The sequence below is a fragment of the Procambarus clarkii genome, chromosome 18, assembly GCF_040958095.1.
Source record: "Procambarus clarkii isolate CNS0578487 chromosome 18, FALCON_Pclarkii_2.0, whole genome shotgun sequence".
Lineage (NCBI taxonomy): Eukaryota > Metazoa > Arthropoda > Malacostraca > Decapoda > Cambaridae > Procambarus > Procambarus clarkii.
The window spans coordinates 42,822,035-42,849,132 of record NC_091167.1 but is presented as its reverse complement, the minus strand read 5'-3'; the positions used below and the strand labels follow the sequence as shown (position 1 = coordinate 42,849,132).

The 27,098-nt window shown below is 40.8% G+C and overlaps 1 protein-coding gene across 1 annotated transcript in view; it reads left to right on the top strand.

Annotated features, from left to right (window-relative positions):
* The window catches only part of LOC123754635 (alpha-1-inhibitor 3), a 72,219-nt gene extending 52,743 nt beyond the window's left edge, over positions 1–19,476 (top strand). Inside the window, exons 22-26 of the mRNA XM_069326548.1 lie at positions 4,861–5,134; positions 8,587–8,738; positions 8,830–9,042; positions 14,877–15,275; positions 19,188–19,476. Coding sequence (XP_069182649.1) covers positions 4,861–5,134; positions 8,587–8,738; positions 8,830–9,042; positions 14,877–15,275; positions 19,188–19,223 — 1,074 coding nt within the window. The 3' untranslated portion in view covers positions 19,224–19,476. The remainder of the gene's footprint in view (positions 1–4,860; positions 5,135–8,586; positions 8,739–8,829; positions 9,043–14,876; positions 15,276–19,187) is intronic.
* Positions 19,477–27,098: the final 7,622 nt, after the last annotated feature.

The window sequence follows — 27,098 nt, the reverse complement described above, 5'->3', positions numbered from 1 at the left end:
TATCTTGCCTTCGCTGAGAGCTGTTATATTGCCTTGGCTGAGAGCTATTATCTTGCCTTGGTTGAAAGCTATATCTTACCTTGGCTGAGAGCTGTTATCTTACCTTTCTGAGAGCTGTTATCTTGCCTTGGTTGAAAGCTGTATCTTACCTTGGCTGAGAGCTGTTATCTTACCTTTCTGGAAGCTGTTATCTTACCTTTCTGAGAATTGTTATCTTGCTTTGGCTGAGAGCTGTTATATTGCCTTGGCTGAGAGCTGTTATCTTGCCTTGGTTGAAAGCTGTATCTTACCTTGGCTGAGAGCTGTTATCTTGCCTTGGCTGAGAGCTGTTATCTTGCCTTGGCTGAGAGCTGTTATATTGCCTTGGCTGAGAGCTGTTATATTGCCTTGGCTGAGAGCTGTTATCTAGCCTTGGCTGAGAGCTGTTATCTTACCTTTCTGAGAGCTGTTATCTTACCTTCCTGAGAGCTGTTATCTTACCTTTCTGAGAGCTGTCCTCTTACCTTGGCTTGAAGCTGTTATTTTATCTTGACTACGACCTGTCATCTTACCTTGGCTGAGAGCTGTTATCCTACCTTGGCTGAGAACTGTTATCTTACCTTGGCTGAGAGCTGTTATCTTACCCTGGCTGAGAGCTGTCATCTTACCTTGGCTGAGAACTGTCATCTTACCTTGGCTGAGAGCTGTTATCTTACCCTGGCTGAGAGCTGTCATCTTACCCTGGCTGAGAACTGTCATCTTACTCTGGCTGAGAGCTGTCATCTTACCCTGACTGAGAGCTGTCATCTTAGCGTGGAGCTGTTATCTTACCTTGGCCGAGAGCTGTCATCTTATCTTTCTGAGAGCTGTTATCTTGCCTTGGCTGAGAGCTGTTATCTTGCCTTGGCTGAGAGCTTTTATCTTACCTTTCTGAGAGCTGTTATCTTACCTTTCTGAGAGCTGTTATCTTGCCTTCGCTGAGAGCTGTTATATTGCCTTGGCTGAGAGCTATTATCTTGCCTTGGTTGAAAGCTATATCTTACCTTGGCTGAGAGCTGTTATCTTACCTTTCTGAGAGCTGTTATCTTGCCTTGGTTGAAAGCTGTATCTTACCTTGGCTGAGAGCTGTTATCTTACCTTTCTGGAAGCTGTTATCTTACCTTTCTGAGAATTGTTATCTTGCTTTGGCTGAGAGCTGTTATATTGCCTTGGCTGAGAGCTGTTATCTTGCCTTGGTTGAAAGCTGTATCTTACCTTGGCTGAGAGCTGTTATCTTGCCTTGGCTGAGAGCTGTTATCTTGCCTTGGCTGAGAGCTGTTATATTGCCTTGGCTGAGAGCTGTTATATTGCCTTGGCTGAGAGCTGTTATCTAGCCTTGGCTGAGAGCTGTTATCTTACCTTTCTGAGAGCTGTTATCTTACCTTCCTGAGAGCTGTTATCTTACCTTTCTGAGAGCTGTCCTCTTACCTTGGCTTGAAGCTGTTATTTTATCTTGACTACGACCTGTCATCTTACCTTGGCTGAGAGCTGTTATCTTACCATGGCTTTGTATTTTACCTTTGCTAGCTGTTGCCTTAGCTAGGCTTAGTGCCGTTATCTTACCCTGGCTTAGATTTGTTGTATTATTTAGAGTTACAGGCGTTATCTTTTCTTTGCTTACAGCCGTTATCTTTCCTTGACTTAGAACCATTATCCTACCTTGGCTTAGATCTGTTATATTCCTTGGCTTAGATCTATCATGTTACCTTGGATCAGAGCTGTTATCTTGGTTTAAGAGCCGTTATCTTACCTTATCATCATTCAGGATATTGTCTTATTAATTATTTTCTTATGAATTTGTTTTTGCAATTCCTCCTTATAATTTAATGTCAAATTCCGTAAATAAATGATTCCGGTTGAATGATTTGTTAAGTGTGTTTACCGTAGAGTTAGAGACAGCACCGCTGTGTCCCTCAAGCTTGTACCCTGGCTCATGGGGCACGTGTCATGTGAACCAAGGTGCCACAATGATGGTCCAAGACCACTGTTCCTTTGCCCGCTTACTTCCGTGGAACGTGCAAAATGGCAACGCCGCATTTGTTGTTGTTGTAGTAAAGGGTTACATTATGAATGAATAGACGCTTTGTAACGACGACTCTCATTGGTCAAAACTCCACACACCGGTTGATATAATTTACACCGCTATCGAAAGGAAAATAAAATTGCTCGGTGAATAAAGATTATTATATTTACATTACTGAACAAAAGAGATGGCTCTACTTTTGTGCTTCAGAGTTTGTTGATCTCTTATGTAAATGATATAACGTATGACACTTTGACGTACTGGCATTTGGCTGTTGAGGCAGAAGAGACGTCCTGTGTCTAGTTAGTTAGTTTAGTTCATTTATTATGCACCCCATACCCATCTTGTGGGCTCACAAACCTTTTATTCATTTTGAAATTGGTTTGCAAAAAGTTATATTGACAAATATAGTTGACATACTACGTAAACCGAATAATATCTAGACCTAATTACATCCCAATATTCTATACATAGAGCTGACCAAATAATTACAAGAGAGAGAGAGAGAGAGAGAGAGAGAGAGAGAGAGAGAGAGAGAGAGAGAGAGAGAGAGAGAGAGAGAGAGAGAGAGAGAGAGAGACTACGAATATGGCAAATGTTCGATAATATTACACGTGTAATTCGTTGCTATTTGAAGAGTATTGTACACTCAACATGCACCACCATATGATAAATGTTAAACGAAAAAGTTATTTACTTTGTAAAACGTTTACAACTCTAATGGGAAAAGAATTAATACATATATTCCGTCATCGGTTTTTTCCACCAACAACGTAGAAGAAAATGCTTCGGCATTTGGCCCCCGTCTCTTTCCTGCCTCTGGTGCCGTGGTGAGGGAGTTTGGTGGCACACACACACACACACACACACACACACACACACACACACACCATCCGTCTACCCCCTTTCTCTCACTCTCACTCTCTATCTCTTTCCCTCTCTTTCTCTCTCCCTCCCTGTCTTTCTCTCTCTCTCTTTCCCTCTCCCTCTCTTTCCCTCTCCCTCTCTTTCCCTCTCCCTCTCTTTCCCTCTCCCCCCTCTCTCTCTCTCTCTCTCTCTCTCTCTCTCTCTCTCTCTCTCTCTCTCTCTCTCTCTCTCTCTCTCTCTCTCTCTCTCTCTCTCTCTCTCTCTCTCCCCTCCTCTCTCTCCCCTCCTCTCTCTCCCTGTTCTCTCTCTCTCTCTTCTCACTCCCCCTCTCATTCACATAATTATTTGGTCACCTATACAATCTATTACATAATGTATTTTATTACCTAATTAATGAACTTAATAATCTCAGGCATCAAATACACACGTCACAGTCCCTATTCATCTCACTTTGTATTCTAGCTGTCAATAATACTAAGTGGTAATGAGTTGCAATACTTGTGGACTCTCCTATTTCTGATATTGATGTGTAATTAGTTATTGATACCATTATTCGTAGAAAGTATATCAACTATATTCGCAAATGTAAATGTTTGCTAACCACTTTTAACTTGAAAAAAACGTTTTATGTTGTTGTTGAGATGCGTAGAGGATCGAGGGGAGCATTTTGTGAGTGACGTCACGTCGTCTGCCCCAACACCCAATACGTTTATTTATTTATTTATTTATTTAATTATTTATTTATATATATATACAAGAAGGTACATTGGGATTGTGAGGATATATAGCATAGTAATTACAATCTTGTAAAGCCACTAGTACGCGCAGCGTTTCGTGCAGGTCCTTAATCTTAGAAAATTTTAAGTAGGTAAATACTTGCAAAATTTATGAATATGATAACAGTTACATAGCAAGAAAAAAAAATAAAAGATAAGAGAAAAATTGTAGGTATATTAAAGCACATAGGTAGCTCAAATTGATTGCAATGACAGCTTCAATGGTAGTTTAACAATAACATCATCAGACGTTGTATTTTTATTATAAAAGGTCAATAAACTATACAGCACAAAAGTAGAGTAATTTCCCGTGTTCAATAATCTACATATATTCATTTTTATTCACTGTTCTATTGTATTTTCCCTTCGATAGCAGTGTAAATTATATCAACTGGTGTGTGGTGCTTTGACCAATGAGAGTCGTCGTTACAAAGCGTCTATTCATTCATAACGTAACCCATTACTACGACAACAACAAATGCGGCGTTGCCATTTTGCACGTTCCGCGGAAGTGAGGGTAAAAGAATACTTTTAATTGACTGTACAATCATGAGGTACGAGTAAGCCATGGGCCCCTCACAGTACAATCATGAGGTACGAGTAAGCTATGGGCCCCTCACAGTACCATCATGAGGTACGAGTAAGCCATGGGGCCCCTCACAGTACAATCATGAGGTACGAGTAAGCCATGGACCCTCACAGTACAATCATGAGGTACGAGTAAGCTATGGGCCCCTCACAGTACAATCATGAGGTACGAGTAAGCTATGGGCCCCTCACAGTACAATCATGAGGTACGAGTAAGCCATGGGCCCCTCACAGTACAATCATGAGGTACGAGTAAGCCATGGGCCCCTCACAGTACAATCATGAGGTACGAGTAAGCCATGGGCCCCTCACAGTACAATCATGAGGTACGAGTAAGCCATGGGCCCCTCACAGTACAATCATGAGGTACGAGTAAGCCTCATTATAGTCTCAAACATAACAAGCGCGTCTGACCTGGCTGTTGCAGCTTGCACCCGGTCAAACAATGTATTGTTTGGTTTTGGGCTCCTACATGAAAATGTCTTAATTTTGCTAATGTAAAATAAAGTATGAAAATATCTTAATTTTGCTAATGTAAAATAAATCTAATATTAATGTGATGTATGCAAAAAGTTATTTATTCCCTAGGGAGGCGTGTATGGCAAGGATTCCCCAGTACCCTTGACGGCTTTCGTGCTAATCTCCCTGCTTGAGGCAGGTGTAAGTCCAAGGACTGCAGTTGTCACCAATGCATGTTCCTGTGTGACCAATGACACGTCCCAAGATCTCTACACCCTGGCACTCAAGTCCTACGCCCTGGCCCTCGCCAAACGGGAAGAGGTATATAAGGTGCTCCCGAAGCTCATTGAGAGAGCAAAAGTGACGAAGGACACCATGAACTGGGAAATTTGGAATGACACTTGTAAGTGCCCAAGTATCCGTCCTAAGAATTCTTGATCTTACTGTACAGTGTCTCATAATTTGCCTGTATGTTTTCTAATCATGTGATTAAATACCTTTTTTTTACATACTTAGATACACATTTTTGTATAATCATGAGAGAGTTTTTTATTTTGTGAAGATGTAAGTATTAGCATTTATATATACTAGTGAGGCACCCGGCGCTCGTGCCATTTTTTTTTTTTAGTATCATTATTATTTTCTACCACAGACGTGGCCACACATTTACAATGCTAACCAGCATATATACATTTTCTTCTGTCCTCCATGGACAGGGTTACAGATGTGTTAAACATATAGTTCAAGGGTTTATTGAACACTCAACCACAGAAGGTGATTCGGTGCTTTTAAAATGCTAAGCTAACCTACATACGTAAATACATAGATACACAGATTTACGTATGCCCTACATAAAGTGTTCGATGTGTCTTTTACATAGTGTCATTAATGTGCATTTAGTTCATGCCAGTGTCTGTCTGTCTTACCTCTCGTTCTACCTATTTTTCAATCTACATCTGTTTTGCCACCTCGTCTTTTTCCTTTCTCCTCTCTTCCCTCCTCTTTCCCCTTGTACCTCCACTCTCCTCGCATCTTCCCCTCTTGTACCTCCTTCTTCCCTCATCTTTCCCCATGTGCCTTTGTCTCCCCTAATCTTACCTCTTCACTGTGAATTGTACGGAATAATATCTTCGTCACCATAACCATCTTCACTGTATACGGTACTGTATAATATCTTCGTCATCATAACCATCTTCACTGTATACGGTACTGTATAATATCTTCGTCACCATAACCATCTTCACTGTATACGGTACTGTATAATCATTACCATGACCATCTTCACTGTATACGGTACTGTATAATCATTACCATGACCATCTTCACTGTATACGGTACTGTATAATCATTACCATGACCATCTTCACTGTATACGGTACTGTATCATCATTACCAGAACCATCTTCACTTGTGGGGGTTTTACTTCTCAACTCCCCCTGATCAAATTCTTCATACAGAATATAAATTAAAAGGACTCGAGTGAAATTTTGACTAAGTACTAATTAATCAAAACATTCTGAGAAATTAAATCATTTAGTTCACACAACAGACTACAGTTAATACTTTATGAGACCTACTACTACTTAATTTGAATATAAGGAATGAAACCCCCGAGTGCACACGGCTGGGTATGACAGTGTAGACTCTGACGCGGTCCACTGTTGAGGTAAATGTTATAGATTGCAGGTATCCTACTACTGTTCTTACATGCCTGCCCAGAAGCCTTACATCAACATTTCTAAATTTATATTTATATCATGGGCGGCGAGGCACCGCTTCTTTTCCATATACACAATACAAACCATCAAAACTGTAATGGTGAATAGCCAGGCCTAAAGAATTTAAGATAATTCTCTGAGAGTAAGATTAATTTACTGATCATAAACTGTAGATAATGTAGGTTATATCAGAATTTTATAACACGTAAATAATGCAGAAATTACTGTATTGTGCACTCACCTATTTTGGGGGAGTAACCCAAACATAACATAACAACCAGTACTCTGGAATAGTGACTACAATATTATTAAAATGATGTCAAATCTACAATATAAAAACCGTCGCAACTATCCTCGTTAAGGCCCATCCCTTCCCAGTCCGTTGTCGTCGTGAGGGGGCTTGGTGGGCGGCTGCCGGGGTGTGATGCTCCATGGGACGGTCCTTTGTCCTTTTGAAGCCTTATGCTCCTGCTGCTGTCCTCACTATTGTGCTGGATGCTTTTTCCTCTTACTCATGTTGAATTTTTTTCCTCCTCCCCCTCCCCTCTCTTCTTCTTTCTCATTGTTACTTCCTGCCAACTTTTTGCCTTCTTGAATATTCTTTCCTATATCTTCTGTTTTGACATCGGATGTTTGTGGAGGCGCGCACACTCACCCGTAGAACTGTGGCACCTGACGTTGGCGAGTGAGGGGGACGCTTTTATTGTCAAACTTTCCCTTTCTTGCTGAGCCTGATCTCAACGGACTGACGGTTCTTAATTAAGGTGGTGATTGCAAGGTGTATGTCCACGATGCGCCTCTCATGGGCCCCATCTTGTTGGGTGTCCTGTCCTATCCTCTAATTGTGGTTCCATGATGTGTATAGGGACATTCGTGGACGAAATTCTATTCATGTTTGTTTATGTGCCAATATCTGACCCTCATTCAACTTTTCAGACTCGTGGGGTGGGCGACCAGGCCCCCGAATCAGACTGTGATAGAAGGCCGAGTTCTTGATCCCCCCCCCCCATCTCCCCGCTACATTGGGCCCAGACCGAGCTGCGTTTCTGACTCTCCTGACTGCCCCTCTCTGCTCTCCGCCCACCTCTGTGGCAGGGTTGAGCCACAAGGCTCTAGTGGTGACCACCTTCATCACCTGGAGTGGCTCCGTCTCTCATTGTAACAACTGCGCCTTTTACCCCCCCCCCCTCCCTCTCCTCTTACTGGGGGTACTCAGCACCATCACCTCCACACTCATACGTTCATGATTCCTTCCTGATCTAATACATTCTAAAATTTGCTTGGTTTTGCGAAGTGGACTACGTATTTTGATCTCAGTCATGTTGATCACACACGTCGTCATAATTTATTCATCCATAAACACCTAGTTGATTCGGTGGATACCTTTGTCACTTTTAACCCCACCCATCTGGTGCACGTGTCATTGCAGCTCCTTCTCTGGAAGCGACTGACTGCTTGGCTTCGATGTCCTCCATTAAAAAAACCCTTGTTCGGATCTCCAAAAATGCCCGGTTAAATGCCAGGAATGCCACAGTAATTCTTCCGCACTATGTTGAGACTGGTGATAGGGAACTGAAAGACTGCCACGAGAATATGAAATATATCCTTGAGGCCCAAGGCCATTCTATCCTCCAGATTGATACGTTCACTCGACCTTCTTGCTAGTGCCAGATGCTTCGTTTAGGAGTTCATCCCCTCTCCGCCTCTACAAAAAGTGTTGGAGATAATGTAATAACTTATTACGAAATACGAAACGCGTTCAAGTGTCGCGTCAGACTAGAAATAAAAATGAATTTTGGAGAACTGATTTTTCAATTACCACCGACAGTGAAAAGAAACATAAGAAATATTGAGAAAATTCGTGTTAGAATTATTAATCTTACTTTTTCGGTCATATTTAATAATATATGTCTACAGGAAACACTGCTACCAAAATATACTAATATATATATATATATATATATATATATATATATATATATATATATATATATATATATATATATATATATATATATATATATATATATATGTATATATATATATATGTATATATATGTATGTTATTTCCACTTAGTCACTGAAAATATTATAATCATTCAGAAAAAGTTATTTTTAATATTCATTTACTTCTTAGGGAAAAAAAAATCATTGGAGGTAGAGATTGCGGGGTACGCGATCCTGGCCATGGTGTACAGTAACATCACAATATATGAACCACACATAAGGAAAGTCATCAAGTGGATAACAAGACAGAGAAATGGTCATGGAGGATTTTACACCACACAGGTGAGTCCTGCATAATTACATTAGTTACCTCTGATCATTATACACCATGATATATGGAGCCTTATACTCACTTTCCTCTCCTTATATTCAGGATACAGTCGTAGCCGTACAAGCGATGTCAGTGTACGAGTCGTACTTCCACGAGGGCAACTTGAGCATGGTGGCGAGGGTGACGGGTGGCGGTGTGAACCATTCCTTCACCCTACACGAGGACAACAGGTTCTTGACGCAGCTCGTACCCCTCACCAGCCTTCCTGCCAACCTCACCCTAAACGTTGTTGGCAAAGGTTGTGTCATGGTCCAGGTGAGAGGGGACACCCCCCCGTGTATATTATAGTTCTTAACAGTAATAAAATGCTTTATTGATAACTACAATAAGAAGTTATCTTGTTATCCAATGGCAGTTAGAGAAGGCTAGTTTATTGTGCACCCCATACTCATCCTGGGAGCGGTAGTTTATTGTGCACCCCATACTCATCCTGGGAGCGGTAGTTTATTGTGCACCCCATACTCATCCTGGGAGCGGTAGTTTATTGTGCACCCCATACTCATCCTGGGAGCGGTAGTTTATTGTGCACCCCATACTCATCCTGGGAGCGGTAGTTTATTGTGCACCCCATACTCATCCTGGGAGCGGTAGTTTATTGTTATAACTGTAGCCAGCAGCCACTGTTGTGCAGGTACGTCACCTCCAGCTCTGAGAGTAACCACCATTAATTTTGATTTTGTGAATTCAGTTCAAATCAAATCAAATATTTATTCAGGTAAAGTACATACATACAAGGTGAGATACAAAACATTGATGGATTTATAGATAGAGCTGGTACATACAATGCCTAAAGCCACTACAACAACAACAACAACCATTTTATTTAGGTAAGGTACATACATACAATAAATATTTACAAGGATTGTTTGACTTATAGGTATAGCTAGTACATACAATGCCTAAAGCCACTATTACGCAAAGCGTTTCGGGCATGATAAACTTAAATGACAAGCTTAATACTAATTGAGCATAATGAGTAGAATGAAAACAAGAAATGAAAACATAGATGAAAAAGCAGCACAAATACAATTATGTTGACAAACAGCGCTCTTTAAAGAAAAAAACCAGACATTGGTTGACAATAGAAGGGTAAGGTAGGTTACAGGGAATTTATTAGGTATAGCTTCGCTTTTAACTTAAACTGGTTGAGAGAGGTACAGTCTTTAACATGGTTGGGAAGGTCATTCCACATTCTGGGTCCCTTGATTTGTAGAGCATTTCTAGTTTGATTAAGTCGTACTCTAGGAATATCAAAACTGTATTTATTTCTGGTGTGATGCTCCTGGGTTCTGATACAACCTTCTATGAAGCTTTTGAGATCAGGATTGGCATTATAGTTTAGCGTTTTATATATGTATAATACACATGAGAGAATGTGCAGTGACTTAATGTCTAACATATTCAGAGATTTAAGTAGGGGTACCGAGTGATGTCTGGGGCCAGAATTGGATATTGTCCTAATAGCAGCTTTGTGTTGAGTAATTAGAGGACGTAAGTGATTTTGGGTAGTAGAGCCCCAAGCACAAATACCATAGTTGAGATATGGATAGATAAGGGAGTAATAGAGAGTCACCAGGGCAGGGCGTGGTACATAATATCTGATCTTAGAAAGAATGCCCACAGTTTTTGAAACTTTTTTTGATATGTTTAGAATGTGTCCCTGGAAATTCAGCTTGTGGTCAATGAGAATGCCAAGGAATTTGCCATCTAATTTGTTACAAATTTGGGTATTGTTTATTTTGAGATTTATTTGATTAGAGGATTTATTGCCAAACAGAATATAGAAAGTTTTGTCAATGTTAAGGGTGTGTTTGTTGGCAGTTAGCCACAGATGGACTTTATTTAGCTCAGTATTTACTGTGGCATTTAGAGCAAGGGGATCAGGACTGGAGTAAATGAAGGTTGTGTCGTCAGCAAATAGAATTGGTTTGAGGTGTTGGGAGGCATTTGGAAGGTCATTAATGTAGATGAGAAAGAGGAGAGGGCCAAGTATGCTGCCCTGGGGAACACCAATGTTGATGGGTAGGGTGGGAGAAATTGTATTATTCACAGAAACATATTGGAGCCTGTCAGTAAGGTAGGATTTGAGGTATTGTAGGGAGTGTCCTCTGACTCCATAATGATGTAATTTAAGAAGAAGGTTTTGGTGGTTGACAGTGTCAAAAGCTTTACGCAGGTCCACAAACAACCCAACAGGGAACTCATTTTTATCAAGAGCTGTATGAATCGAGTTAAGCATACTAATAAGTGCATCGTTAGTCCTTTTTTTGGGTCTGAAGCCATATTGGCAAGGGCTAAGTATATTGAGTTTGGCTAGATATGAGTAAAGCTGCTTATAGATTAGTTTTTCAAAAATTTTTGACAAGTTTGGCAGGATAGATATAGGTCTGTAGTTGTTAACATCTGTGAGATTACCACATTTGTGGACAGGCGTTACTCTCGCTTTTTTTAGAATATCTGGGAAGGTTTGGAGTTCAAGTGACTTGTTGAAGAGCAAAGCAATAGCAGGGGCTAAAGATCTGGAGGCTTTTTTGTAAATTAAAGTTGGTATCTCCTCAAGGGCACCAGACTTGGTTTTAAGGGAAAGGATTATCTCATTGACTCACTCTCACTATTACGCAAAACGTTTCGAACGGGAAAAAACTTAAGACTAAAACTTAATACTAATTGAGATTAAAGTATAAATGTGTTAAGAAAATAAATAAATAAAAAAAGGGGAGAACATGGCAGAAAAAACAGCAAAAATACAATTTGGTCGACAGACAGCATTGTTTAAAATAGTAGACATGGGTTGACATTTTGGGGGTGAGGTAGGTTACATGGAGTTTATTAAGTAGTACTTAGTTTTTATCTTAAACTAGTTGGGAGAGGTACAGTCTTTAACAATTGGGAAGGTCATTCCACATTCTGGGTACCTTGATTTGTAAAGCATTTCTAGTTTGATTAAGTCGTACTCTTGGAATATCAAATAGGTATTTGTTTCTGGTGTGGTGCTCATGGGATCTGTTACAACCTTCAATGAAGCTTTTAAGGTCAGGATTGACATTGCAGTTCAGCGTTTTATATATATAAAATACACATGAGAGGATGTGCAGTGACTTAATATCTAATATATTCAGAGACTTGAGTTAGGGTACCGAGTGATGTCTGGGGCCAGGGTTATATATTGTCCGAATAGCAGCTTTGTGTTGAGTAATTAAAGGACGTAAATGATTTTGGGTAGTAGAACCCCAAGCACAAATACCATAGTTGAGGTATGGATAGATGAGAGAGTAATAGAGTGTCACCAGGGCAGGGCTGTAACACCGCTATAATTGTAACACCACCTTATTATAGATACTAAACTAATAATGTAAACACTACTTCTACTTATCCTGAGTAACACCTATCAGTTGCACTTGGTAACACTGTTAGTGAACACGGTAATATGAGCTGAAATGTGATGGTTACACCGGAACTAAAAGGTACACTGCCAACAAGGAAATGCTACACAGGATTAAAAAAAACGCTGCCACCATCTGCCTTGACCATTGAGACTATATCAAGCAACGAGGCAAGAAACATTGCTTGACTTGGAGAGTACTTTCTATAACTGTCATTAATTATGGGACGGTTGCCAGCCACTATATCCAAAAGGCTAAAAGGATTCAACAATTGACACAGACGGGAAATTTAACACGAGTTTATTGAGAACAAAATTATGCTAATCACCACTTATAAATCCTACTCTAACACTGGCCAAGAGTTAAGAAATTTAGACATGGAACAAAACCTCAGAGATCACACACATTACCTTAAGACCTCTGTCTCTCCATCCGGCGGATTCACTCTGTCTCTCCCTGGCTGTGAGATGTTCTTCACAGACCTCTCTCGACCCCGGTGTCCCACACTCTGTCTAAACTAAGTCTCTACAGGACCTCTATATACAACCCCAAAAGGGGAGGAGGGGGAGATTTGCTGTTGCTACCTAGGTCGAAAGAGGTCGGGCCACAAACACTCAAGAATTTTCATTAAGCTTGTTTGACATTCACCATACACTGTTCAAGAGAGGAATTATTAATTACGTGTGTGACTGACCTTTGACTTGGCTAAAAGGGGGAGATCCATGGATGTTCACACATAAGAATCTGGGGTCTAATTACATTGCAATGTTTGACAAGTGTATCATGAAATATTACATACTTGAAACTAGCTAACTAAGACTGACCCAGGAATTTTTAAATCAACATACAAGATGATCCAGAGGTCATCTGGGCTGACCTCTTGGAGAAGGCTTCCCTGGGTGAGAACTCTAGGGGGGGGGGGTGTCATGGGTGTTACAGGGCGAGGTACATAATATCTGATCTTAGAAAGAATGCCAACAGTTTTTCAAACTTTTTTTATATATTTAGAATGTGTCCCTGGAAATTCCGCTTGAGGTCAATGAGAACGCCAAGGAATTTAACATCTACTTTGTTACAAATCTGGGTATTGTTTATCCTGAGATTTATTTGATTTGAGGATTTATTGCCAAACAAAATATAGAAAGTTTTGTCAATATTGAGGGTGAGTTTGTTGGCAGTTAGCCAGTGATGGACTTTATTTAGCTCAGTATTCACTGTGACATTTAGAGCAAGGGGGTCAGGACTGGAGTAAATGAAGGTTGTGTCGTCAGCAAATAAAATTGGTTTGAGATGTTGGGAGGCATTTGGAAGGTCATTAATGTGGATGAGAAAGAGGAGAGGGCCAAGTATGCTGCCCTGGGGAACACCAATGTTGATGGGTAGAGTGGGAGAAATTGTATTATTCACAGAAACATATTGGAGCCTGTCAGTAAGGTAAGACTTAAGGTATTGCAGGGAGTGACCTCTGACTCCTTAATGCTGTAATTTAAGAAGAAGGTTTTGGTGGTTGACAGTGTCAAAAGCCTTACGCAGATCCACAAATAACCCAACAGGGAACTCATTTTTATCAAGAGCTGCATGTATCAAGTTAATCATACTAATAAGTGCATCATTAGTGCTTTTTTGGGATCTGAAGCCATATTGACAAGAGCTAAGTGTATTGAGTTTGGCTAGATAAGAGTAAAGCTGCTTGTAGATTAGTTTTTCAAATATTTTTGACAAGTTTGGCAGGATTGATATAGGTCTGAAGTTGTTAACATCAGTGGGATCACCACATTTGTGGACAGGGGCTATTCTTGCTTTTTTTTAGAATATCTGGGAAGGTTTGGAGTTCAAGTGACTTGTTGAAGAGCAATGCAATAGCAGGAGCTAAAGATCTGGAGGCTTTTTTTGTAAATTAAAATTGGTATCTCCTCAAGGGTACTAGCCTTGGTTTTAAGGGAAAGGATTATCTCATTAACATCAGTGGAATTTGCAGGCGTTAGGTACAGAGATTGTGGATAGTTACCTGTAAGATAGTCCTGAACATCAGTACTAGAAGATGGAATATCATTTGCAAGGGATGACCCAGTGGAAGAGAAGAACCTATTTAACGCAATAGCAGTATCAGAGGCTGTAAGCTGACCATCTTTATTAGACAGAAGTATTGGTTTGTTATTTAAAATCTTCTTTGATCCCAATATTTGTGAAATTGTGCTCCATGTTTTCTTAATATTGCCCTTTGTTTGGGTAAATTTAATGTTGGCTCTTCTAATTATTTTAGACAGCAATGATGAGTAATTCTTTGAAAATTCTTTGGAGACGATTCCTAACCTACACTTCTTCTCAAGGTCATGTTTTTTATTAATGAATTTAAGTATTCCCTTTGTTGTGAGCCAAGGATTGTTTAGCCTTTTAGTTGTGACTTGTTTCGTCAGCATTGGACAGTGGGTGTCATAAAGGCTGAGAGTTTTTTGAAGAAAAGATTGCATTGCTAGGTTTATGTCCCCTATGTTACCTAATTCGAACTCCCAGTTGACATTAGCAGCTTCAGCTATAAAATTGCCTATAACAGTTTCATTGTGCAGCCTAAAGCTTATCTCCCTTGTCTCTAGAGGTGGTTTGTTAATGTTAGGAGAAATGTGGGGTAATGGTCTGTAGTGCTATCGATGATAGCATGTGTTAGCGAATTACATGTGTACAAATCGTTAATTATTTTCCTTACAGTCTGTGCTGAAGTACAATATCCCAACACCTGGAGGAAGTGATGCCTTCAAACTGACCATCAAAACTTGCTCAGAGCCTGACAAGTTTTGTGTGACTAAGCGCATTAAAGCCTGTGCCAGCTACCTGATTCCCGATGGCAAGTCCAACTTGGCCGTCATGGAGGTCAACCTTGTGTCCGGCTACGCTCCTGACAGGTCAGACCTGACGAGAATCACAGAGAACGATCTTGTTAAGAAGTATAAAGTGGATGGCAGCAAGGTCACCTTTTACATTAGCGGGTTGACCAAGAAGGAGACGTGCGTGTCGTTCCGGGTGATCCGGGAGTCGCAGGTTGAGAACACTAAGCCTGGCACCATCCTGCTCTACGACTACCATCTCCCAGACTTATCTGTTTCAGAGGTAATTATACACTAATGATCAGAATAACATATTATTATCATGCATACTGTAAATGAGTTCTTATTAATATATATATATATATATATATATATATATATATATATATATATATATATATATATATATATTTATATATATTTATATATATATATATATATATGTATATATATATATATATATATATATATATATATATATATATATATATATATATAATATACGACAAGCTTGAATGGTTCCCAAGCCAAATGTAGCTGAGCCAGGCACTCCAAATGCACTAGCATGTCCAGTTGAGTAACCATCTGACCACGACTGACTGTACTTAAGTGTCAGTATACGGTTGTTAAGGTAACGAGTGTGGCGTGCATATCCCTGATGTATCATTGGGAGGCTCAGTTTTGTTGGGGTTCTCTTGGGGTTCCCAGTCCCCTAATTATGGCTCCATGGTTGGGTGTCGGGGCTTAATCATGGATGAAATTTTATTCTTATTCGTTCTATGCAGTGTGTACTCGGACTGTCCGCTGTAAGTGGGTAGCCTCTAATAAACACCGTCGCCAACTGACGCTTAATTATTTTAGAGTGTTTCGGAAAGTAAGTGCAGTGACCCATAGGGCCTTCCGTACGGCTAAGCGTGAATATTGGATATCTTATGTCTCCACCATTACGGTTGACACTCCTAGTCTCCCCCAGATCTGGAATAAAATCTGTAAGATAGCGGGTAAGTCTGTTCCAGGTGTCTCGGAAGTCCTTCACCTCTGTGGTTCTGTTGTGGTGGATCCAGTGTCGGTTGCATCCAACCTGCGTTCGCACTTTTCGACTGTTAACTCTGGTTCTCATCTTCTTCCCGCTTTTCTTACTCGTAAGCTCCTTGAATATTGTCCCTTAGATTTCCACATCCATCTACAGCTCTCCAATAACTATAGCTCTCCCACCTTTATCAGAACTTGAGTCTGTCCCGATCCTCATCAGTTCATCGGCAGTGGGTTTAAATAACATTCATTATGAGAAGCTTCGCCATCTTCCATGCACATTTCAAGTATGTTCTGAATTATTAGGGGCCCTGATGGCTGAGTGGATAGCGCTCTGGGGTCAGAGTCCTAAGGGTCCGTGTTCCATCCCTGACGGAAGCAAAACCAAATGGGCAGAGTTTCTTTCACCCTGGTAATCCTGTTCACCTAGCAATAAATAGGTACGTGGGAGTTAGACAGTTGCTACTGGCTGCTTCCTGAGAATGAGTGTGTATGTGCATGCATATATAAGAGAAATACGTGTAGTAGACATAATATAGGAAAAATAGATTGATTAAAAAGGCGGGGTTCAAGAGCTAATAGCTCGATTCTGCAGATACAAATAATAAATACAGATAGTAAATACCGATATTGAATATTTATAAGTGTATCTAGGAGTGGTCGTCAGTTCCCAAGGACCCTGACTGCAGGCGGTTAGTCTTCCTATTCGAAAACCAGGTTCTCAAGGGACATCCCCGGCCGACTTTCATCCCATTGCCCTAACAAGTTGCATCTACAAACTTTTTGAACATATGCCCAATGTCTGTCTGATGTGGTTCTTAGAACACAATCACCAACTCTCCCACTTCTTAATTTGGCTTTCGCAAGTGTGGCAGCACGACTTATGTCTTCACACTGTCTTCATAATGTCTTCGTGGAATATTTGTACTCCATTTGCTGGGAAGACCTCCGTTATTGATGTCACTTTTGAGCTGGAAAAGGCGTATGACACCACCTGCAGATACCATATTCTGTCTGAACTTCGTTCTTTTGGCCTTCGTGGTAAGCTTCCTCTCTAGTTGTTCCTTTAGAGTGCAGCTTGATACCTCTCACCACTGAATGTGTACCCCAGGGTAGTGTTCTGAGTTCTACTCTTTTCCTGGTTGCCCTCAATGGTATTCTTTCCTTCCTTCCCTCTGGAATTTTCTCAGCTCTCAATAATTACGATCTTGCCCTCTACTGTCAGGGTGATGACTCGCTTTTCCTCCAACGGTAGCTTCAACTTACGATTGATGCCGTGTTGTCGTGAGCCACCAAACATGGCTTCAAGTTCTCTATAACTAAGATTTGTGTTATAACCTTTACTCAGAAGCAGGTAGTTCTTCGTCCCAATTTGGCGCTTTATGATAATTCTCTTTTGTACAGAGATTCCGCTAAAATTTTGGGGTTAATCTTTGACAATCATTTGTCTTGGTTGCTCCATGTCTCGTACCTCCGAAATGAATGCTCTAAGGCCGCTTATTTAAAGTCGTGTCCCAAACCTCCAGGGAAAGCACGCTCTTCTATTTACATTCCACTCTCGTGTTGTCTAAATTCGATTATGGCTGTCCCGCTTACTCACCTCCCTTTCCTTCCACTCTTCGTCTTCTTGATGCTCTGCGCCATACTCTGCTATGCCTCAGCTCTGGTGCCTTTCGTTCGTCCCCCCTACCCTGAGCCTGTATGTTGAAACTAGGCATCCTGTCTCTACAGAATCGTCGTGATTGTTATTGTCGTCACTACCTTGCGCGGTCCCTACAACACCCTCACTCTTGCGAATTTTTCTTTGGGTTAGTCCTGCTGGATTCTTTTTTGCCTACTCTGTAGTCAGCAATTATGTCTGTTTTATTGACCTTAACGTGCAGTTGGTCTTTTATGATAGCATGTACAATCGTCAATACACTTCTCACCTTCACTTTCCACTGGGATGTCTGAAGATGACACAATAACAGAGTCCAGTAACTTTTGCTGGTCTTGTTCATCCTAGGAGATAGAATGTTGGGTGGTTAAAGTAATACATACATTCATTTAATCCAGTCCATCCTGTGGTAGTCGAAATTCAACATTGGCTGTTTTTTATCTGCAGCAGATTTAAAACAATCAAGTTTGGCTATGCCACTATGATTTTTAATGCATCAGTTTTTGGCCTTAGGAGATTTACATGTCAAAATACAATGTTCTACTCAAGAGGACAGGTTGCCACTATTGCTTCTTTAAATTGTCAGTAGATTTACGGTGACAACTGACACCATCATCGATGGTTCTATGATTGTGTCACATCCATCAAGAATTCATTCGGATCATTGATCTTCAATGTGTTCAGGGTGATCTTCAATGTGTTCAGGGTGATCTTCAATGTGTTCAGGGTGATCTTCAATGTGTTCAGGGTGATCTTCAATGTGTTCAGGGCTACACTGAAAACAGTATTTCACATATCCTCTGATGTCATCTGTGAAGGTTCCCTCACACTAGTGCATTAAGGGCCCAATACAGGAAGTAGTTGTTGTTCTAGATATTGCATAGGAGAAAAAGTATTTAGTCTTCCCTTCTCTTTCACTTACAGCCTCTTGCTCTCTGTTTCTTAAGGATTATATGTTATTGCAGCTTTAGCTCGATCGTTTCTATTTCTCTACATAGCCTTCCTTGTTGTTCTTGGGATATTGCAGCGTTTGAGATGTTCTGTGATTTTTTTGATTGCGTATAGATGGAACGCCGTTCTTGTGTAGTTTATATATTTTGCTCTTTCTCCTTAGTGGTAATGTGACTCTCACGTTTTTCTAGTGCTACGGTGCCAATTTTCTCAAAGCACTGGACTGAGTTTGCATTATCTAGCTGTTCTTCCCAGCATATTTCTGCGAGGTCTTGGTTTATTTGTTCCCAGTTAATAAGCTTTTTTTATTAAAATTGAATTTGCTGAATTCTCCTCCTTTTGGATTTGAGACTGGCTGCACAGGTCTATTGCCTCATACATGTCTGCACATTCAGCTTTGATTGTCATCTGAGTAACATGTATAATCATTATGTCCATAATCAGTTCATCATTGTTTGTAAAAATAAGATCTAGGGATGTTTCCTTTTCTAGTTGGTTCTAAACAATTGCATTACACAGTTCCTCTGCAATTAATTTTTTCACTTCTCTTTCCAGAAATACGATCTTCCTCCTCCAAGTCACTGCAAATAAGTCGAATGAGATGTTTCTGCAGATCTCTTAATACTGGTGAAGTTTTGCCTCTCACACTAACCTTCCATACTTCATACTTTGTTATAGTTAGCATGATATACAAATTCATATATATTCGTGATGCATATTATGTGACAATAGTGATATAAATATTTACCTTTATTTTATTTTATTTGTATTGACAGTGCATGGATTAATACTTAATATATCGATTTTGATGGTGGAGCAAGGAAATAAAAGTTTCTTTGTTTAATATTGTATTACTTACTCTTCATTGAATATAGAGATGCCTAAACAATTATTTCCATTAACGTTGTCAACTGTACAAGAACTCCCTGGTTGTGACCACACACCAGGCAGACTGAACATGTAAGAACTCCCTGGTTGTGACCACACACCAGGCAGACTGAACATGTAAGAACTCCCTGGTTGTGGCCACACACCAGGCAGACTGAACATGTAAGAACTCCCTGGTTGTGGCCACACACCAGGCAGACTGAACATGTAAGAACTCCCTGGTTGTGGCCACACACCAGGCAGACTGAACATGTAAGAACTCCCTGGTTGTGGCCACACACCAGGCAGACTGAACATGTAAGAACTCCCTGGTTGTGGCCACACACCAGGCAGACTGAACATGTAAGAACTCCCTGGTTGTGGCCACACACCAGGCAGACTGAACATGTAAGAACTCCCTGGTTGTGGCCACACACCAGGCAGACTGAACATGTAAGAACTCCCTGGTTGTGGCCACACACCAGGCAGACTGAACATGTAAGAACTCCCTGGTTGTGGCCACACACCAGGCAGACTGAACATGTAAGAACTCCCTGGTTGTGACCACACACCAGGCACACTGAACATGTAAGAACTCCCTGGTTGTGGCCACACACCAGGCAGACTGAACATGTAAGAACTCCCTGGTTGTGGCCACACACCAGGCAGACTGAACATGTAAGAACTCCCTGGTTGTGACCACACACCAGGCAGACTGAACATACAAACAATTCAGTTTAAACTTCTGTGAGATTGTAAAATAAAATTATTATTATCAATAAGTTTCCTGGAAGGTTATCTGCATATTGCTTAATTAATAATTACTGTTCTTTGTTCATAAACTTACCAGACCTATATTTTATTAGTGTGGTGTGGGTTGTGGCCCATCCTACTGTCCCCTTCACTCAATCATCATTGTTAAATTTACCTGTGTCCCATCATGACCATTATTTTACTGATCCTGCTCCTATAATGTGTTCTTCTTTGCCTTTGTTTCTTCCTTGTTATCTCTGTTTTCTGGGGGGAAGGCCGTCGGCTCCCCGGAGCTATCCAGGCTGAATGGATATTTATTTATTTATTTATATACAAGAAGGTACATTGGGTTTGTAAGAATAAATAACATAGGATTTACACTCTTGTAAATCCACTAGTACGCGCAGCGTTTCGGGCAGGTCCTTAATCTAACAGATAATTTTAAGTAGGTAAATTCTAGAATTAATAAAATTATAACAGATACAATGCAAGAAAAAAATGAGATGAAAGAGATTAGTAAGTATATTAAAGCACATTGGTATATTAAAGCTCTGATTGATTACATTGACAGCTTGATTGGTAATTTAAACAAGATTAATAGACACCATACAGCAGATTGATAGCACATGTATAACTTTCTGGCATCAGTCAATGTGTACGGAGTTCCTGCCTATCGGGGACAACGAGCCAGAACCTGGCCCCTTTCAAGAGAGGCACGTGGAACAATGGCCTATAGAAACCCCCCCCAGTGTCGTTGGGAGCATTCTATGTCTGCCATCGACCGGATCTGGCACCCAGAAAGGTAAGCGCCCCAAAACAAACCCCCTATTCTGGTGAAACTATTGCTACCGAAAGCCGAACGAGTGGACAGAACTCCCCCAAACGAAAATTGAGAAACGAGCATGACGTCATCATGTCGCCCTGGTGGGGGCAGGGAGCCCCCCCTAGACCCCCAACGCCGGCGATCCACCCTGCAGTTCTCAGGCTGATGTGCTACTGGCGTGGTCTTGTGCCTCTGGCTCCAGCTATTTGTCTCCGTGTCTGTGCCTTGGGCGTGGACTGTCTACTAGTGGTGTGCGAGCTAGGAGTAATATTCTTCGGTACTCGGGCTGCATGCACCTAGGTACACCTTCCCTAGGTGCCCTGTAAGTACTACCCTTGGGGCTTGGGGGCCACCTTCCACAAGTCACCTCGGGATCTACCTCTGCTGTGTCCTTTACTGCTTGGAACTTGGCCGCCCTTGGAGCCAACTGGGGTCTTTGTTGCCTTTGTTTGACTCTGGGTAGGGGGTAGTTTTCGTCACTATGTGTCTATTAATCTTGTTTAAATTACTAATCAAGCTGTCAATGTAATCAATCAGAGCTTTAATATAACAATGTGCTTTAATATACTTACTAAGCTCTCTCATCTCATTTTTCTCTTGCAATGTATCTTTATCATTTATCAATTCTGATAGAAATTACCTACTTAAAATTATCTGCTAGATTAAGGACCTGCCCGAAACGCTGCGCGTACTAGTGGCTTTACAAGAATGTAAATACTGTACTATCCAATGTATTCTCACAAACCCAATGTGCCTTCTTGTATATATATAAATAAATAAATAAATAAATAAACTAGTAGGGGGCGCGGTGGAGACGTTTGGTCCTGTCTCTGAGAAATGTATTCCTCACTCATGATTCCTTTGCGTATTGTGTGTTGTGGGTTGTTTCCATTTGTGTGCTTGGTTGTGGGGTGCGGGTCGGGTGTGTGAGTGGGTGGGGCGGGTTTGTTTCCCGGTTCCTGCGTGCTCCGGTTTGTGGTTGTGGGTTTATTTGTGTGGTGTGTGTGTGTGTGTGTGTGTCCGGTTCCTGTGCGGTCCGGGGTTTGGTTTGTGTGGATGTACTGTTCTTGTGTTAGGATTTGTGGTTCTATGTTATTATTATTCTTATTATTGTTGTTATTATTATTTTCGTTTCGTGTTGGTGCCTCTCCGTGTGTGGTTGCGGTGTTGGTGCCTCTCCGTGTGTGGTTGCGGTGTTGGTAGCCTTCTTCTGTATATTTAATGTTTTGGTGTGTTATTTCTGTATTGTATTCCGCTGTGTTTAACTTATTTGTTGTAATTTGTTTGTAATTATTGTTGTTTTATGGTCGGCCCTTCCGGCCGGCGGTTTTGTGTTTAGTACACTTGTTCCCTTATGTTTTTGCACGTTTGTGTTGTCATTTTGTTCTGTTCTATGTTGTATTTGTTTCCTTTTATTGTACTTATAAGCATGCTTGCATGTAAAAAAAAAAAAAAAAAAAAAAAGTAGGGGGCGCGGGGTACTGCACAGCTAGTTTTCACATCTTACAGCGGCCGGCTTTGTTCCACCTGGGTACGTTGTCCTCTTGCGGGGTTTTGTTTTGTTTTTCTGCCAGGAGAGGGAGTGGGTCTGCCTTGGTGGTTGCCTCTACTGTGATGGGGTGTATATATCTATTATATCTATTCTAAGTTTTTGTGTGGTTGGTGGTACCCCTTGATTGCCCCCGTGAGTGGACACGTTTCAGGGGTTCAGCTATTAGCAGATTGTTTGGTAGTCTTGGGCGGCGGTTCACAGTACCCTGCCTGGGGCTTCCCTTAGCGTGTTAATGGAGCGCCGCCCTGCTCCTTATGGTCCAAACTGCCCATTGTCCCTCTTACGGTCGTGCATATCTGAATGTCCGGACTTTCAGGACAAACGTGTCTTGCTTCCCGACCGTCCCTCGCGGTCATTTGTCCCTCAATAGAATCCTGAATCGGATACTTTCTGACCGTCTCACTATTTTTGTTGAACAAGAAATGTGTGTATATGTGTGTGTGTGTGTGTACTCGCTTATTTGTACTCACCTACTTGTGCTTGTGGGGGTTGAGCACTTGCTCTTTGGTCCCGCCTCTCAACTGTCAATCAACTGGTGTACAGATTCCTGAGCCTACTGGGCTCTATCATAAATACATTTGAAACTGTGTATGGAGTCAGCCTCCTCTACATCACTGCCTAATGCATTCCATCTGTTAACTACTTTGACACTGAAAAAGTTCTTTCTAACGTCCCTGTGGCTCAATATTAAACTTACTTTAATTTTTTATTATTAAGAGTGGACTGTATTTTATTAATTTATCCTGCTAGGTGTTATCCTACTCACAAGTTTGGGGCGTTTATGTACGTAACCTATCAATAACTCAATGAGTAACATTTAGTTATTAAAGGTTAAATGTTGCACTACATGGTCTTTAAATATTTGTCCATGGATGAGAGTTGGAAATACGTTTCCACCATTACGTCCGATACTCCTCTACCGCAGATCTGGAAGAAGATCCGCAAGATTGCGGGTAAGTTCGTTCTAGATATCTCGCCGCTTCTTCACCTCCGTGGTACTCTTGTGGCGGACCCGGTGCAGGTCGCGACCAAACTGGGTTACCACTTTTCTTCTCTTAGCTCTGGTTCTCATTTTCCTTAATCCTTCCTTCCTTCGTAAGCCTGTTCTTGAATCTTATCCCTTACATTTCCGCACTCATCTCCGCCTTCCCTATAACGATCTCTTCTCTCTCTCTCTCTGAACTTCAGTCTGCCTTGGCCCTCCTCAGTTCTACGACAGCGGGCTCGGATGACATTCATTGAGATGCTTCGCCATCTCCCTCCTTGCACATCTCGGTATTTACCGAGTCTGTATAACCAGGTCTGGGAGTCGTCGTCAGGCCCTGAAGACTGGCTTGATGCCGTTGTACTCCCTATTCGGAAACCGGGGTCTCTCTGGATATCCCCTAAGGACTTCCGTCCTATTGCCCTCACGAGTTGTGTCTGCAAACTCTTTGGACGTATGGTAAATGTTCGTCTGATGTGGTTCTTGGAACACAGTCACTACCTCTCTCCTTCTCTATTTGGTTTTCGCAAGTGCCGCAGCACAACTGATATCTTGGTGAACTTGGAGGTCTATATTCGTACTGCTTTTGCTTCAAAGACCTCCGTTGTTGCTGTCCTTTTTGACCTGGAAAAGGCTTATGACACAACCTGGAGATACTATATTCTGTCCCAACTTCGTTCTTTTGGCCTTCGTGGTAATCTCCATAGCTTCCTCTCTGGTCATTCCTTTCGAATCAGGCTTGGTACCACTCTCTCTGCCTCTTTTCGACAATACGAAGGTGTACCCCAAGGTATTGTTCTGAGCCCTACTCTTTTTCTGGTTGCCCTCAATGGTCTTCTTTCCTTCCTTCCTTCTGGCATCTTCTTCGTTCTTTATGTCGACGATCTTACTCTTTGTTGTCGAGGTGATGATTCGCCTCTCCTTCAACGGCGGCTTGAACTTGCGATTGATGCTGTTTCTTCTTGGGCCACCAATCATGGCTTCAAGTTCTCTGCAAGTAAGACTTGTGCTATGACTTTTACTCGAAAGTATGCCGTCCTTAGTCCTTCTTTGTCACTTTATGGTCATCCCCTTGTGTACAAACATTCCGTGAAGCTTTTGGGGTTAATCTTTGACACTCGTTTGTCTTGGTCGCCCCCATATCTCTTACCTCTGAGTTGAATGCTCTAAGGCCCTTAACCTACTTAAGATTTTGTCCTATACTTCTTGGGGAGCGGATAGGCGCACGCTCCTCTATTTGCACTCCTCTCTCGTCCTGTCTAAACGCGATTATGGTTGCCCTACTTAGTATGATTAACTTGTTTCATGTAGCTCTTGATAAGAATGAGTTCCCTGTTGGGTTATTTGTGGACCTGCGTAAGGCTTTTGACACTGTCAACCACCAAAACCTTCTTCACTCCCTGCAATACCTCAAATCTTACCTTACTGACAGGCTCCAGTATGTTTCTGTGAATAATTCAATTTCTCCCACCCTACCCATCAACATTGGTGTTCCTCAGGGCAGCATACTTGGCCCTCTCCTCTTTCTCATCTACATTAATGACCTTCCAAATGCCTCCCAACACCTCAAACCAATTCTATTTGCTGACGACACGACCTTCATTTACTCCAGTCCTGACCCCTTGCTCTAAATGTCTCCTGTATAAATACTTGCTCTAAATTGCCTTGCTCTAAATGTCTCCTGTATAAATCATACCTGTATAAATATAAAGGAAATTAAAATTTTCCACATTTCTTATAAAATTCAGTAGGGGCTGATTCACACCTATTTATTTTTTAGCCAAGAGTGCACACAGCATTACTTGTAACACATATTGCTAATTGTATCATCTTGGCCATCACAGCTGCTTAAAGCAATATCTTCAACAAAGTCGCATAAATTTACCAATAAAATTATGCTTTTCAATATTTGTTTTCTTTGGTTACATTTACCAGTACTACAGTAATGGGTTTGACTAATAAACCCTCCATATCCTGGTTAAAGCTTAGATACTCAATTAAGCAATCCTAAACTAAACACACTATAATGCAAGCAATAAGCATACATCTGCTAAAAATATCACAGTGCAGTGGCATTTACCCATCAATGGCATGGCTTTGAAATACAAATTCCAATCCCTGTATTCATTCAGTCTGGTATACACATGGGATATATTCATGAGAACATTATCAATGGGTATATACAAAGCAGATCACTAGTGTATACAAAGATATTCCTTAACTAAATGTAACAACACAATGCATAAAGACTTGCGTATGTGAACATTTCCACATTTTCCCTTAGAAAATGTCTGCTGTGATTGTATGTAATCATCAAAATTGAATCCATACAAATCCAGGTCTTTTGTCCATGTCATCAGTACCCTCAAAATACAATGAATATTAAAATAGAATTTTGGGTATAAAAGCTAGCAGCAAACAATACAAGTTATAAACAATGATATTACAACACCTGATTCTACACATTTATGCATCCATCTACACAATAATATATACTGTACTGTATATACAAACTCTTGGCAGGATTATTTTTTCACTCATCAAAAATGTGGAGAATATAACAGCAGCTGCCCCTACTGAGAGTACAAAATAAGAAAAGGATAGTACACTTAAGCATCATATACTCGGTGGCAATGGACTGTAAATGTGTACAAGTGGTTCAAACTAAAAACTGGAGAGGCAGGGTAATCTACCAGGAAGACAGAATAGAAGCTTTGGAATATGGAGAAGCAAACGAGAGATGAGCAATAGGTGAACAAAAAAATATAAACTTGAGTAGTAGTAGTAATATAAATGAGGTACAGTACAGGTATTATAAATGAAACATTGAAGCAATGTAAGAATAACAAGGATATGCTCTACGAAAGTAAATACTCAAGAGTAAATACTGAATGTATATGTAAACACCATCATGTGAATAATATAAGCATAACTCAGATAAGTACATAAAACAAATAAAGACTTCATTGTAGAATAAATTGTTGCCATTAACCCTTAAGCTGCTAAGGAGTCCTGAGGAGATTTACACCCCTGTGCGCAAGAAAAAAAATTTTAATTTGTTTTCGTCTTCTAAAAATGTTAATTTGTGTTTCCTGAGCATGGGAAAAAAAAAATTGTGGGGGACATATTTTGGGCACAATAAACCGAGGAAGTTTGGCAAAATGTGGGCATTGACAGAGCAGTCGTCAGAGGCGGTCAGCGTCACCCGAGCTGTCAGGTGAGAGTTGCCACAAAGATATTATTACCTAATTATTTCAATGTCTCTGATTTATTTTTTTCTTAGTTTTTTTGCAGTAATATTATTCAATAGTGTGTAGTGAGGTGTTCATATTAGTGATTCAATTATTACGTTCATAAAACAATAAACAAATAGTTTTGCAGTTATTACACTATATACACACATTATATATAAGTATCTACATGTTTTGTTCACCACAACTGTACAACTAAGCTGATATATTTAGTTCAGGGACTAAGAGACGTCAC